Source organism: Numenius arquata, chromosome Z, assembly GCF_964106895.1.
Source record: "Numenius arquata chromosome Z, bNumArq3.hap1.1, whole genome shotgun sequence".
Taxonomy (NCBI): Eukaryota; Metazoa; Chordata; class Aves; order Charadriiformes; family Scolopacidae; genus Numenius; species Numenius arquata.
In genome coordinates, this window is record NC_133616.1 from 10,289,104 (window position 1) to 10,302,655 (window position 13,552).

Sequence of the window (13,552 nt, forward strand, 5' to 3'; positions counted from 1 at the left end):
TCTCCCACCTTCCCTAAAATGCAGTTCCCTGGGATTGACTTTGCCAGGCAGAATCTTTTTCCACCTGAGTCCTGCTCTGGGTTTAGGGAAGCTCCAACTAAAGCTTGATTCACTGAGCTAAGAAGTTATGTTTTGTTCTCACGGTGCTCCAGTGGGAAATCTGCAGATTCATGAAAACATCCAGTCCTCAGCCCACACTGCTCACTAATTTAATCTTTAGTTCTTTGTTCTTTTTATCAGCCCCAGGGTATTCTTATATTCACAACCAACTCCATTCTGCATTTTAATTCCCAAAGCTCGTCTAAGAATGGATCTTTGCCCTCTCGTTGTTTCCTCATACTCACCCACATTGTGTCTATTTTCAACTGTCTTATGTCTCCCACCTTGACTGTAAACTCTTTGGGACACAGCCTTTTTGCAGTGTTGTGGCCTGCAATGACAGCTCGTTAGAGCTCTGCTGATAACAGCAATATTGAGCACTTCTCCCTTGGGGGAACTGCCTGCTAGATGTTGTTGTTATTTGAACCTCACAGCCCGTGAGTTTGTGAGGATTGGGATCTGAGGCTGCTCTGGGGATAAAAGGAGGATGGCAAGAAGCAACGACTGGCACGGTGGTAAGTTACTATCCATTAGCGTGGGTTTTAGTTAGCTCTACGATAACACACAATACCCACCTTAAGCCACGCAGGGTGATTTCACTTAACACAATGATTTAAGATGGCAGTGTCAACCTCCACTCAAAAACATTGCCCCGAAACCCAAAGCTTTCCAGGTCAGCCGCATGTGCCTGGGTGATGAACCAGTGGCTCTCAGTTCCAGTGCACCAAAGCATCAGTTTCCTGGAGGCTTTATGTAAAACAGCATGTTAGCAAGTTGCCAACCATGAGCATGAAACATTAAGCAACTTTTGGACAGCTTGTTAAAATTCCTCTATAAAATTTGCCGTTTCAAAGTACTGAATGTCTCTTGTATTGTTGCTGTAAAGCCTGTTATTCATGTGGAATCTCCTCTGCCTGCAGAATGAGCTGGTTCATACAGATGTCATCAAGCTGTCAGTAGAGGGAACAACGATGCAGGGGCCAGAGGGGCTGCAGCTGCAAACACTTGGTAGGAGCCCAAGTCCTTGCCATGCTGATTAATTACTGACACAAAGCCTCTAATCAGTCATTCTGGGGAATTAAATTGGGAGTGGGATGTTGAAATGGAAAGGAGCTAAAGAAGGGTTACGCCTCCTCGCTTTCATCATGTACTAGGGCAAAGTAGGTCTGGAGCAATAGCCACTAATTGGGTCCAGTATCGCTGATTGCATCTTGCCTTTACTTGTAGAAAAAGATGAACATTAATACAAAAAATATCTATTTTACTGGGATATCCCAATGTGGACAAGGCACAGGCATTACCTGTATTTGTCAAAACTAATACAGTTTTGTTCTTCCTACCAGACATTGATCTGGGCTGGCCAAATAAAGGTGAAAAGCAACGTTTGCCCTTTCCTGGGTGCACAGCCTGTCCAGCCAGTGGTGGGATGTGCCTCATCGGGTTTTGACTCTTTAAAAGCACAGCATCTATTCTGAGCTATATTAGGCTCCCTCCATACAAGGTGGAAACAGTCTAGTCCTTCTAGGCTGAATCCCCTCATCCTGACCACCTTGTGTTTGAGATAGGATGGGATGAGTAAGCTCTGGAGGCCCTGGACTACAGAGGGAGCCTTGAGGAATCCCCTAATCATCCTACTGCACCTGCTTTTGGCTGTGAAGCTGTGGCCTGGGTTTGGAGAAGGCACTTGCTCTGCATTTAAAGATTGCCATGTTCCTAGGCTAGTAACTGCTGAACAATTTGTGAGAAGGTTTGCACTGCCACATGGGTTGCAAGACACCAGCTAAAGCAGCACACTGCAAAACTCCCAGGGGCTTTGGGATTATTTGTTAGTGTTACTGGGAAATGGATTTTCAAAGGCTTGTCTTGAATATTTAACAATCTATTTAAATGTTAAAAATGCAGACAGTATTACAGGGTTGAAATGACCCTAACAATTCCTTTGAGGACTACATTTTGTTAACATTAAAGACATAACGTTTAAGACAGCTGCCTTTGCAGAAAGTTCTCTATAACAATGCGCTTCTGAGCTTGTCTGCTTGTTCCTGTTTCTTGTCTGATGATTGCCCTGGGTGTCGCTGATGGTCAACCACCCCAAGTTGCTCTGGCACTCAGCAGGCATCCCATCTTCTGCTCAAGGACCCTGCTGAAATTTTCTTTCGCCACCACGTGAATTGGCTTTTTTGGGTGATGTTGCATCTGCCTCAGGAGTAGAAGCCACAAAATTTCAGGGAGTCACATCCTGTTGTGGTTGACACCTTGGTCTAGTGGGAGGTGTCCCTGCCCATCGCAGGGGGCTGGAACTCAATGATCTTTAAGGTCCTTTCCAACCCAAACCATCCTATGATTCTGTGACACCTGTTTTAAACACAGTTCACAATGTTGCTTGATTCAGGGGTTTTGAAGTTAAGAGGATCCTTCTGTGTCTGACAGAAGGTTTCTGCCCGAATCACATCCTTTGCTATTGGCTTTACTGAATGGAGCCTGCTAGATGGCTTCTGAGCTAAGAATGAAAAGGACACAGGGAGGTATGACACGACGGGCTCTATTACACATGGGAAACCATTTATATTTTTGTGAATACTAAGCAAACAGAAGAGATCTGGTGTTCCCAGTGGGAGGCAGGCCTGGTCCTCACGACTCTTAGGTTTGCACCAGGCATTTTAAATTCTTACCAAAGTAAATTCCAGGGCAATCTGTTTTTCCAGTTTCCTTCCAGTTCCCTTTTCCCTTTCTCTGTATTGGCTTTTCAAATTGCAAGTCCTGGGGACAGGCACAGCTTGGGAAGTATTTGTAGGAGGGGTGGCTGTAATTTCTTTTGGGACCTTCTGGCTAATAAATCACTTCTGAAAAGGCTGGCAGTGTGTGTGTACCATAGGCAGGGAGCGTGTGCTGGCCAGATGAACCAATTCTCTGCCTGACAGACCTTTCTTATGTTAACAGGCTGCGGGACATCATTTGATTTTCACAAAAAGATAGACTATTTGTTTCTTGTTGGTACTGAAGAGGGAAAGATCTATAAGGTAAGAACAGTTCCTTTGTCCCTTGTTTTACATCCCCTGACCTGTGCTTGTCTGTCAGGTTCATCATCTTAACTGTTTGCTCAGGCAGTTAACAAAGTACAACTTCAGAGCCTGGTCCTGCCCTCGGATCCCTGTGGTGAGCCTGGGACCAGCACAGAGCCACAGAGGGTCGCAGGGAGCTCTCTGCACAGACCCAATTAAGACCTTTTTTTGCAGAAATGTTTCTCATGCAAACTGTGTCCCAGAATGCTTTGCAGATCGCCGCTGTGCAAGTGAGGTTCTAACTACGATCAGAGCAGAAGTTAAAAGACATTGATCCTCTGTCCTCATGGCAATGGGGAAATCTCAGAAAAAATCTCATCTCTTTTCCTTTTTAGACCTGTTATCCCGTGAGCAGAGAGGCTAATGAAGCCTTGTTTCCCATGGATTGGTGTCCTGCAGCCTTACCCTTCCACGATTACATCCCAGATCCTTTCCCTAGTACCGTTCTCTCCTTGCCCTCCTATTTTCAGTTCCTCACTATCTACCCTAATCCTTCCTCCCTCTGATCACCCCCTTGCTGTCCCCAACCCAGTGATCCCACCTCCACGCTGTAACACTTGATTCCTGCAGACGGTGCTGGCTGCCTCCCTGCCAGTGCCCTCCTGCAGCCTGATGCCTTGGTGGCCTGCTGGTGTGGTAAGGGCAGCAGCCAAGCTTTGCTTGCCCTTCCCAGCGTGGGGCCACTGCCCAGATGTTTGCACTATACGGCTATCCCTTTTTATAGCATGTGTAAGACCTTAATATTGCCAAGTCCCGCGTGCAGCCAGCCTTGGCTGAAATTGCCATTGAGGTCAAAAGTTGTTTGGGAGGAGAGACAAGCGAACAGCAGGACACAAGCATTGTGTTTTCTTAGGAAATCAAGCTAAAAATATGAAGTTTTGAGCCCTGCTGTATTTAATCTTGAAAATAAACCCAGTAGTTATTCATATAGCTTTTGTTTGCACAGCATTCCTCCAAGCCGGCTTTGGGGCTTTGTTAATATTGTAGCCACAGCCCTTCAGTGTGGGGGGTGAACCATCAGCAGGAGGCTGATGTGCAGAGCAGGTCCATCCAGCCATCCCTAGAGGATGCTGTAAGCTCCTTCCCCATGTCCTGCCTGCAACAGGGAAACAAAACAGAGAAAAAGAACCCAAAGGAAATCACATTTTGAAATCAATATGAATAATTTAGGCAAGGCAGACTTAACAAATATGTAACCCTTCCAGAGGGATGATGCTGATTGAAATCCCTCCCTCTGCCAGGAAGTATCTAGGGAGGATTTCTGAGCAGGGCTCACTTGCATTGGACAAGACAGGTGCAGAAGGGAGGTGGGAGAAGGGGAGGGGGGGCTGGGCTGATGGGTGATGGGCAGTGAGGTGCAATGGCTTTTTGTTGATGCTTTCAGGATACAAAGCATTTGTTCAGTTATCAGCAGATGTTCTGAGCTGGCTGGTCACCCACAGGAGTTGGTACCCTGGGTATTGTACTCCAAATTGTTTGTGTGGTGTTGTGTCTAGCCCTGATCAAAAGACAGTAAGGAACTACATGTTTTAACTTGCTCTATGCTTAGGTGAGTGATGGATGTCAGTGAGTATGACAGTGGATGTCAGTGTTTGGTGGGGACCACCAGTTACGCTTCAGGAGAAATGTTCAGACAGGTGTCCTGGCTGAGTTATATCGCAAAGGAAATCCTTCGTGGAGGAGTAGTGAATAGGAACAGAATTTGGCAGCATTTGCATTGACAAAGCTGTAAGTGTTCCTGCCTTGGATGGTCTTCAGTGAAACTTGAACCAGGATGGGATTTTAATATAATGAGTGATCCCAGCCATGAAGTCACGTAGATATTTTAACCACTTCATGGGTGGACAAATTCAGAGAGATACTGTTGTACAGGATCTTCTCTTTTATTGGTGATAAGGCTGATTTCAGGGTTACTGGTAAGCAACAAAACATTCCTGGATTGGTGAGTCTTAGCGACAAGTGGGACCACTCTCATATTGTGCAACTGGCAACTGCCCTATAAAACTCAGGTGTTCCCGTGGGCAGGAAGGGGAAATCTTCCATCAGCTTGTATGGGCTAACACAGGGAAGAGAAATCTTGCATCTAGCACAAGCATGTCTCCGTGGTATCTGCAAAAACAGAGGGAAGAGTACTTGCACCCTTAGCGTTCCCCGAGAGTTTTGCTTACAAACAGTTTCAAAAGACTTGGGGTCAACTTCTGCTCCAGATGTTTCTCAAGGACTACCACGCACCTTCAGCACACCCTGTATTGAAACACTGCATGTCTGAACCCATTACTGGAGCTACCTGTGGGCTGCCTCCCAGAGCCTTGCTCTGTTCAGATGCTGAGGACAGTGACATTCCCACTGCCATTCTCGGGTCTTGTTGCTGCACTGAGCAGGAGTGAGTTGTTCGGGTCTCTCTGCTGCACTTGCCCTTGCCACTGCGTGTGGAGTGAGAGGGACAGACGCCTTACATGCCGTATGAGTCAGGGATCAAACATGGGCTGCTCTCCACATGGGCCGAATTTTAGATTATTTATTAAATAAATTGAAAAGTGAATTTCAGGGAGGCGTTTTTTTCAGAGACGAGGCATGCCCACAAATAGCATGATAATATGTTAATTCTTTAGCTGCAGAACAATTACAGTGAATTTTTTTAAATGGCTTAGTTAATAGTGTTTCTGAAGCCAAGAAATCATTATCTTAATTACACACAGACCTATCTATTGCCCTTTTACGTAGAGGACAAACTGTTTCTGCATGAATATGATTCTGTAATGCAAAACTGCCTCTTTCCATATCTCATTTGCTGTTTAGGAATTGTTCAGCTTTGGTATCAAAAAGTATAGTCTCTGAGATTTGTATTGAAACATTATTGCGGCTTCAACTCTTTAGTCAGAATTGCTTCTGAATAAACAGGGCTTCAACAGAAAAATTGTGATGACATTCGAACATATTCATGTAAGAGAGGAGTTTGATTCAGTCTTAGGCAGTTTTCTTGAGAGTATAACAAATGAATATAATAAAACTCGGTGCAAGAGTACATTGAAAGAAAAGGTGATTCTAATTTTAAACAAAACTAATTTCTTTCATACTCATTCTCTCATACTAAGCACCAGGACATTTGTATCTGTGTGATCAGGACAGGATTTCTTGTGGTTATACAGATGACAAAGGATGTTGGCTGTTGAGTCCTTATCACATCTCTTGGGTTTTCCTCAAATGATGATGACAAACTGGTTTCTGGACAGGCTCTGGCTTCCTGTGACCCTTTAGTAATGGAGCGATCGTTTTCCTCAGTGCCTAGTCTTGCTGTCTTGCAAGTTGTTTTCCTTGTCTGGGTATTATATGGTTCCTCATCTTCTCGACACCTTATCTTTGGGACTTCTATTTGTTCTGTCGAGTTATCTTGTCACTTGATTGACTGCATTTGCCATCAATTAACACAGGTTCTTACTTTTACCATTTTCTGTTGTTTCTCCTGATGCATTTACATGTCTCTGTTTCTATTCGTAAGTCTTTCTACAAACCTTAGCATTTCTGTTACCGGTGTCTACAAGAAGGCACTGAGCAAAAACCACGGAGACCCTCTGGTGTTGCTGGTAACAGCTACCCACAACTACACGGGACACATTTGTGTTTCTGAGGTTTCTGAGGAGCAGCTGGGTGTCTTGATCTGCTAGGGAGTGCCCCTGTTGGGCAGTGCTCTTTTTGTTGCTAGATCCAAACCTCCTTTGAAAAACATTACTTTTTTTTTATTTCTGTGCTGCCTAGAGTCACAATGTTTCTGCTCGTGGACTAAAGAAACCCTCTGCATTATAAGGACACTAATAACCATCCATTCACCGTGGATGCGGAGGAGTTTTGTGTCAGGCTAATGTCTAGCGTAAACTGAAGTGCTGTTAATGAAGGTTATTCATAAGTTTTGTGTCCTTGGAGTTCTCCTTTCCTCCCAATATTCCTCCCCTATATTTTGTAGCCCTGTCACCAGTCATCTTTATAGCGGTTTCCTGTATTGCCATAGACACATTCTTGCTTTCCTGTCTCATCATAAAAATACCATTTACTATTCACACATACCTACCACCATTTAAATAGGAGAAAAACATTCTCAGCAAATTGGTGCAGTGCTCTAAAAGATCAGACAGGCTGCACAAATGCCTGCTCCCTGAATCTGCTCATCCTCTTCAAAGCTGTCTTGTCAGGAGTTAGGCGTCGCATTTTCCGGTGGTTCTGTTTTCATCCTGACATGTGTCTAATAACTGTAGGGTTTTTAAAGTGAATAGTAGGGGAAGACTTTGCCAGCAGTTCTAGTTAGCTCAGAAACTCTTTTCTTCGTTAAAGTCATACTTCTTTCTGAGGTTTCTCTCAAGTTTTTGGTGTTTCTTCAAAATGCATCCTGGGAAGAACATGGCCCTGTCTCACACGTCAGAGGGGATACGAAAGGTTGGGGTGAACACAGTGTGGTACTGGCAGGCACTGGCTTTAGACTAAAGCAGGCACGCAGGGTCCATTTTTCACAAGGGACACAGCTGGGATTTCACAGGAAAACCACAGATCCCTTTCCTGTCAAAGCCTGGGCCTCAGCTCTGGGCCAGACTTGCAGACTGCAAAGCTGGAGCATGCACCAAACTATTAGCAAGCTATAGGCACTGTCAATAAATCTCAGTGGGACAGGAGCCACTCTCTTCTTTCCCTTTCCTAATATAGCAAGCCTCCCAGGGATGGAGGAGCTGCTGCTGTATGAATAGTTTAGCACCCTCAATCAAGTACCTGCACCAATGCACAAGGGCATCAGAAGAAAACAGATCTGAGTACCAGACAGTGAGTGTCATGTGTAATAAACAGTTAAGCCTTATGATTTGTTAGAGCTTTGGTTTGCAAGAATTAAAGTCATGTAACACTTCAGCAGTCCTGCTGCTTGGGCAGATGATGTGTTGCTGCATTCATTAGGGAGTAATGAAAGGTGCTGTAAAGTTCTTGTAGTGACTACTGAGGCAGATGGACAGAAAATCCTGAAACCAACCCTAACCTGCAGTGTGGATACAGCCTGTGTGTGAGAACACAACCAAGAGGACATTCCTTGTGAAATGAGGTCCTTGTTGCTAATGAAGGAAGCCTCCAGTCCCGTCAGAGGGGAGGCGGTTTGGGGAGGATAACCTCATTTTCCTGTATGCACAGAACTGACACGACCCGGGTCAGGTTCCGTATTCTGCTCGTGCAGACAAGCTGATTGTAATGTCTGCCCTCCCCCCCCCCCCCCCCCACTTCATGAGCTCACGCACAAAGTGATTTTTTCCAAGGGTCCCAAATATTTTGCAGCTCTTACACACATCCTACATTTTGCCATTCAGTAGCACCTGCAGCTGTGGTGCTGCTGACCTGACGCTCACATGTTTGTGCAGGGTTTGCCCATTTTGCAGGCTGCTGTTTCCTGGGGTGCAGGGTGGCCCACCTGCCTGTTGGGGACATGCCTAAAGTGCTGGCCAACCTCTGGCCAATCTCTTGTGGTTCTCATACCTCTCACACCTCTCCAGAAAGTCACAAGAGGCACAAGAGAAAGGGCTGCAGAGAGGTATGATAAGGCAGGCTCTCAGAGCAGGCTATCGCCGGGTGATGGCAGGGAAGGAATTTTTGGCATGTACCCTAAATCCCTAGAGCCAAAGGATCTGATAGGTCATTCTTGTGCTCAGAGCATTGTTACTGGAGGTTTTAATTGTGGCACTTCAAATGCATATGGTGCTGTGTGTTCCTGAGCAACACAAGAGCCGTTTTCCCATGCCTTTCCAGAGAGCCTTTTACAGAGGCATGGCAGGAGCCCAGGCTGGCAGGAAGGTGATGGAGCTCCCACAGTGGAGAATGGGCTCTGGGGCCTAGCTCTGACTGTAAATCCAACCAGACAACTTCAATCCTACCTCTGTGCATTGCAGAGGGGAGTTTGGTGTTGCCTGCAAGTGGGGTGAAGCAGCATATGTGCTAAATTATTTCATTTCTATAGCACCTCTGGGTATCAGCTGCCTCTTCCCAGCCAGCCCATAAGAGCCTGGGAGGCCACACAAGTATGCAGAGGCATCTTTCTGCAGGAATGTGAGCTCCAGAAGAAGGTCTAGCTCTGATTACTGAGTAGTTCTTTCCATTGCAGTGTTCAAAATGTTATTCAAGCCAGTTTCTGGATGTGTTTGAAGCCCATCACATGGCTGTGGACTCAGTCAGCTGGAATCCCTACCACTTGAAAGTCTTCATTTCCTGCAGCTCTGACTGGACAGTCAAGATCTGGGATCACACCATCAAGTAAGTTCTGCTGGGTCTTGGTGTGGGTGGGGAGGTCCAGCCTGACATGCCAACTCACGTGTTGACCCTGCTCATACCCCAGTATCAGTTTCCCTCTTAGGCACTGATATTGCTAATTGCTGTCTTATCTCTGTTTTTGGGGTTGATGACTCAGATTTGTACTCCCCAGGTATGAAGTATGCGATTTAGCATTGACTGCCCAAGGAACTTGCCAAGCAGTGCAGCTCAGCACCAGAGCCTGCTTCGCTTTGGACCTGGCTTTCTTCAGGCAGGACCTACTATGGCAGGGTTATTCTTCTGGAGCAATGCTACAGAGAAATGTCAGGGTCTGGCTTATGGCTTCAGGGGCAAGACACCTCCTAAGAGCCAGAGAGGAAAAAAAAAAAATTGGAACATTTAAAAATACATAATGAAGTTCGGGGTTAGTGTTTGAGGAATGTCTGGTTTCAATCAGGAAATTGATTTTATTGTAAATCAGTCAGAGTCAAATATTTCCTGTTGCCAATACTGCTCTAATATTCAGTGGTGTTGTCAGAGGCCCAGAGACCAAAAATCACTTTTTCCCCTATGATTGTTAACCAGAGAGACTCCATCTTTCTGTGTGTGTTGGGGGGAAGCTTTCAAAATGTTTTCAGAACAAAACACGCTACCTTTCTTCTCAACACAGCAGAACCAATCCTGACCCATTTCGGTTGATGCTCAGCTTTGCTTTGCCTTTGACTCAGACCTTGGCTGGTATCAGACATAGAGAAATACCATCTCCCACTACTGCAGCTGGCTTTGAACAACACAGGCTGCAGCATCAAAGTGTTTATAGCTCAGTGTTTCACTTCCAGAGCGGCATGTCTAAACGAGTTCTTCTCCCTGGGTCTTTTTTTACAGGACTCCGATGTTTGTTTTTGACCTGAATTCTGCTGTAGGGGATGTCGCATGGTCCCCTTACTCCTCCACCGTCTTTGCTGCAGTCACCACTGATGGGAAGGTGAGAGCCTGGGAGCAACACTGCTCTGATTTGAGCTGAAAGAAAGTCAAGGGAGATTAGGGTCGAGCATGGGGATGGGTCAGCCCAATCTTGGCCAAGCACGTCAGGGGAGCTGCAGATCCCCCACCGGCACAAATCCACCACAGTGACAGGCTGAGTTGGCTGCAGCTTGCCTGAGCTGCTTGCCTCAGGATGGCAGGGTCATTTTGGTAGCTCAAGGCCCTAAAACTATTAATTCCTTTTTGCTCAGTCTGATTACAGAGGACACAGAAATCATAAAGCAACAGAGATGAGGAAACCTTACTCCTTCTCCCCCTAAGGTCTGCTACAACCCTAGAAGCAATAAGGCCAGAAATCTTTCAGCTGCAGCCCAATTATGCAAATAGCTGATGTTAAATCACAAATCGGAGGGATTTTAGCAGATGCTGAGGGTCAGCTGCACATCTCACTGCAGCCTTGACAAATCCATCAGAAATGCACGTGGGCTCTCTCTTCTAAGCACAGGTGCTTTTGGGGGGCCAAGCCCCTCTCAACCTCTAGCATGAACAAGCCAAACCTCCCTGCAGTCCCAGTTTGCTCCTCTTATTCCACGGATGGAGGTACTCAGAGGACAGAGAGGAAAGCACAGGCTTTTCCTATGCCTTCCTGCCCTTACCATGCATATTTCTGGGCGTGAATTGCTCATTCCTTCTCAACGCTGCTCCTGCTGCATTTAGGTAGGCGTTGCAAATGCATGCAAGTCCCTGCTTGCTTTCGTGTTGACCACATCAGTGCAGGTGTGCAGCTTGCACATGCCAGGAGAAAAACACCTAACATGCTCTATTTGAAATAAGTCAGCTTATTAACCAGTGCATCCCTGGGGATGGAGAGATGATGCTTCAGATCAAAGCACCCCTCCTGTGAGCTGACATGAGAGCGTTGGTTCTGAACCTCCAAGATATAAAGAAGCAATAGAATAAAGTGGGTATATACTTGTATTGATATTAAAAAATCAATTATAGTAATATGCCCAGGGTCAGCCAATAGAACTTAGTTCCAATTAAATAAAATCAACATTTTCCCACTGTGTGAGGCTGTATCCAAGAGCAATGATGTGGTAATGAAGTACTTAGACCAGTCCTAATACTGAGATGATAGCAGTTATATTTTTGCCCCTAGCCATCCATCCTAGTGCCTCAGGTGGTTAATTTGGGCCTGGCGAGTAGCCAGGGCATGTAGCTATCTGTCAACACTGGTTTTGTACTGTAAGACCACATTGCTCTGTCACCATGAGCCGTATGTTTTGCTGGTATAAATTGGAAAGTCTGTGCAGTTTGGCCAAATTACTCTAGCAAAAAGATGGCCTTTATATATCTCTATCATTGAATTGATGCCTTGGCAACTTTATTGCAGTTTAACCTTTATGTTATAGCAAAAAATTCATTTCACTGATACACTGGCTCAGGCTGTGAATTCATCTCTCCCAAGCTAAGCGATAGAAATCTTTTCCCTGGGCACCTGGTCTCCTTGGGAAGCTCAGGGTGCCACAGCCTGCAGGAAGCAGTGACAGTGCTCTTCCCTTGCAGGCAGGGTCAGGATTGGGCCCTTTGTTCATGGGTCTACCCATCCCCATTCTCCCATATAACAAACGAAGGGCCTGCATGAATGAAACGAATGCCTTCAGCGCTACACGTCTTCTGACTTGTTTCCCACAAGTGAAGTTGTGTGTGACCCCAAACACGGCAAGGGTCCTGGTGACACTCACAGCTTCAATTGAGTGCTGGGGTGAGCGGTGCAGAGAACTCTGAGAACCCCAGTTGTGTCCTGGCACCTAACTGTGGGCAAGAGGATGGAGATGTCTGCAGGCAGTGACACTTCCTGGGCAGCATGACCAGACAGAGGGCAAACACTGGGTGTTCATGTGGTCAAGTTCCTGCAGTGCTAGCTTATCTCTAGGGAGGCTTCATGCTACTCACTTGGGCCAGGTTCTTTGTCCAACCTTTACCTGCTGCAGAAAAGCTCCTATGGACTTGGCAAGAGTTTGTGCAATGGCGTCTTTCCCTCTCACCCTTAGCTTGTCCTGGCCACTGCTGCAGTGACTCCAGTTGTGTCATTGCAGAGTCCCATCAGCTGCAGCATCCATGGGCCTGGAGTTCGTCTGAGGCTATGGATAAGACTGTCTGACTTGGCAGCATGCACCCAGGGTATCTCACCTTGGCTATCCTACCTTGGATCTAATTCAGTAATCCTAATTAGACCTTAATCTAGTACGATCTAGTTCTGCTTTTGCCTTTAATCCCAAATTCTGAGGAGGGTGGCTGTGAGCCAGGAGCAGCCTGGAATTGGGCTGCCTAGCTGGAAAGGTCCAGGCAAGAGCTGCCTTCCTGTTGCAGGAGGCTGGCCAGGGCTGATGCTGATAGAAATCCTGTGCCTCTGTGTTAGCCACTGGCCACGCTGGGTGCAGCAGGGTGTGTCTGAGACATGGTTCTGTTTCTCTTCTGAACAGAACCTTCAGGATCTGCAGTGGATGTAGAATAAATAGTTGTTTACAGCCTTTTTGTTCCTAGACATATTCCGCTTTGTAGCAGAGTGCACTTCTTGGGAATAACTCAGCACCTCGCAAAGGGCAGTCTCCATTAATGCTGGGAAAAAAAATCTACTTTAAGAGGATACAGAAAACTACAGGGTGTCAGCCGGAAAATAAAACATTAAAGATCTCCTGTTCACAAACAGCCTCTAGCTTTGCATCCACACGTAATTATGCCTGCAAAACTTGAAGGTTGCCTGGAGGTGGTTTTAAAATCAGGCCCTAATTGTGGTCTTAAAGGGATACCTGTCGTATTTTGAAAAACACATTTCCCTGTTCAAGCTGATGCTAGGTGTCCAAAATGCATGTATCACCTCCCTAACTCTTAAGACTGACTTGGAAATTGGGGCATTTTAGAATCTAAGAATCTCTCAATCCCCATGAATCCAGGAGCTGGGGATTTAAGAAAAGCTGTAAATCTCAGGGGCGTTATGATAAGATGTGTATGTTGGAAGCTGGGCATCTGCTTTGGACAGCACCACCCCTTCATAAATAACCTGAGTATTCATGTTCTGCTGCTGGTGCAGTGGATACTAACTGCTACTATTGCTCTTTATCGTGTTCTGGGTA

The 13,552-nt window shown here is 46.0% G+C and overlaps 1 protein-coding gene across 1 annotated transcript in view; it reads left to right on the top strand.

The window, feature by feature from the left end:
* DNAI1 (dynein axonemal intermediate chain 1) overlaps positions 1-13,552 on the top strand; it is a 155,162-nt gene that overhangs the window by 99,831 nt on the left and 41,779 nt on the right. Inside the window, exons 16-19 of the mRNA XM_074166282.1 lie at positions 1,020-1,107; positions 3,040-3,119; positions 9,286-9,434; positions 10,317-10,416. Coding sequence (XP_074022383.1) covers positions 1,020-1,107; positions 3,040-3,119; positions 9,286-9,434; positions 10,317-10,416 — 417 coding nt within the window. The remainder of the gene's footprint in view (positions 1-1,019; positions 1,108-3,039; positions 3,120-9,285; positions 9,435-10,316; positions 10,417-13,552) is intronic.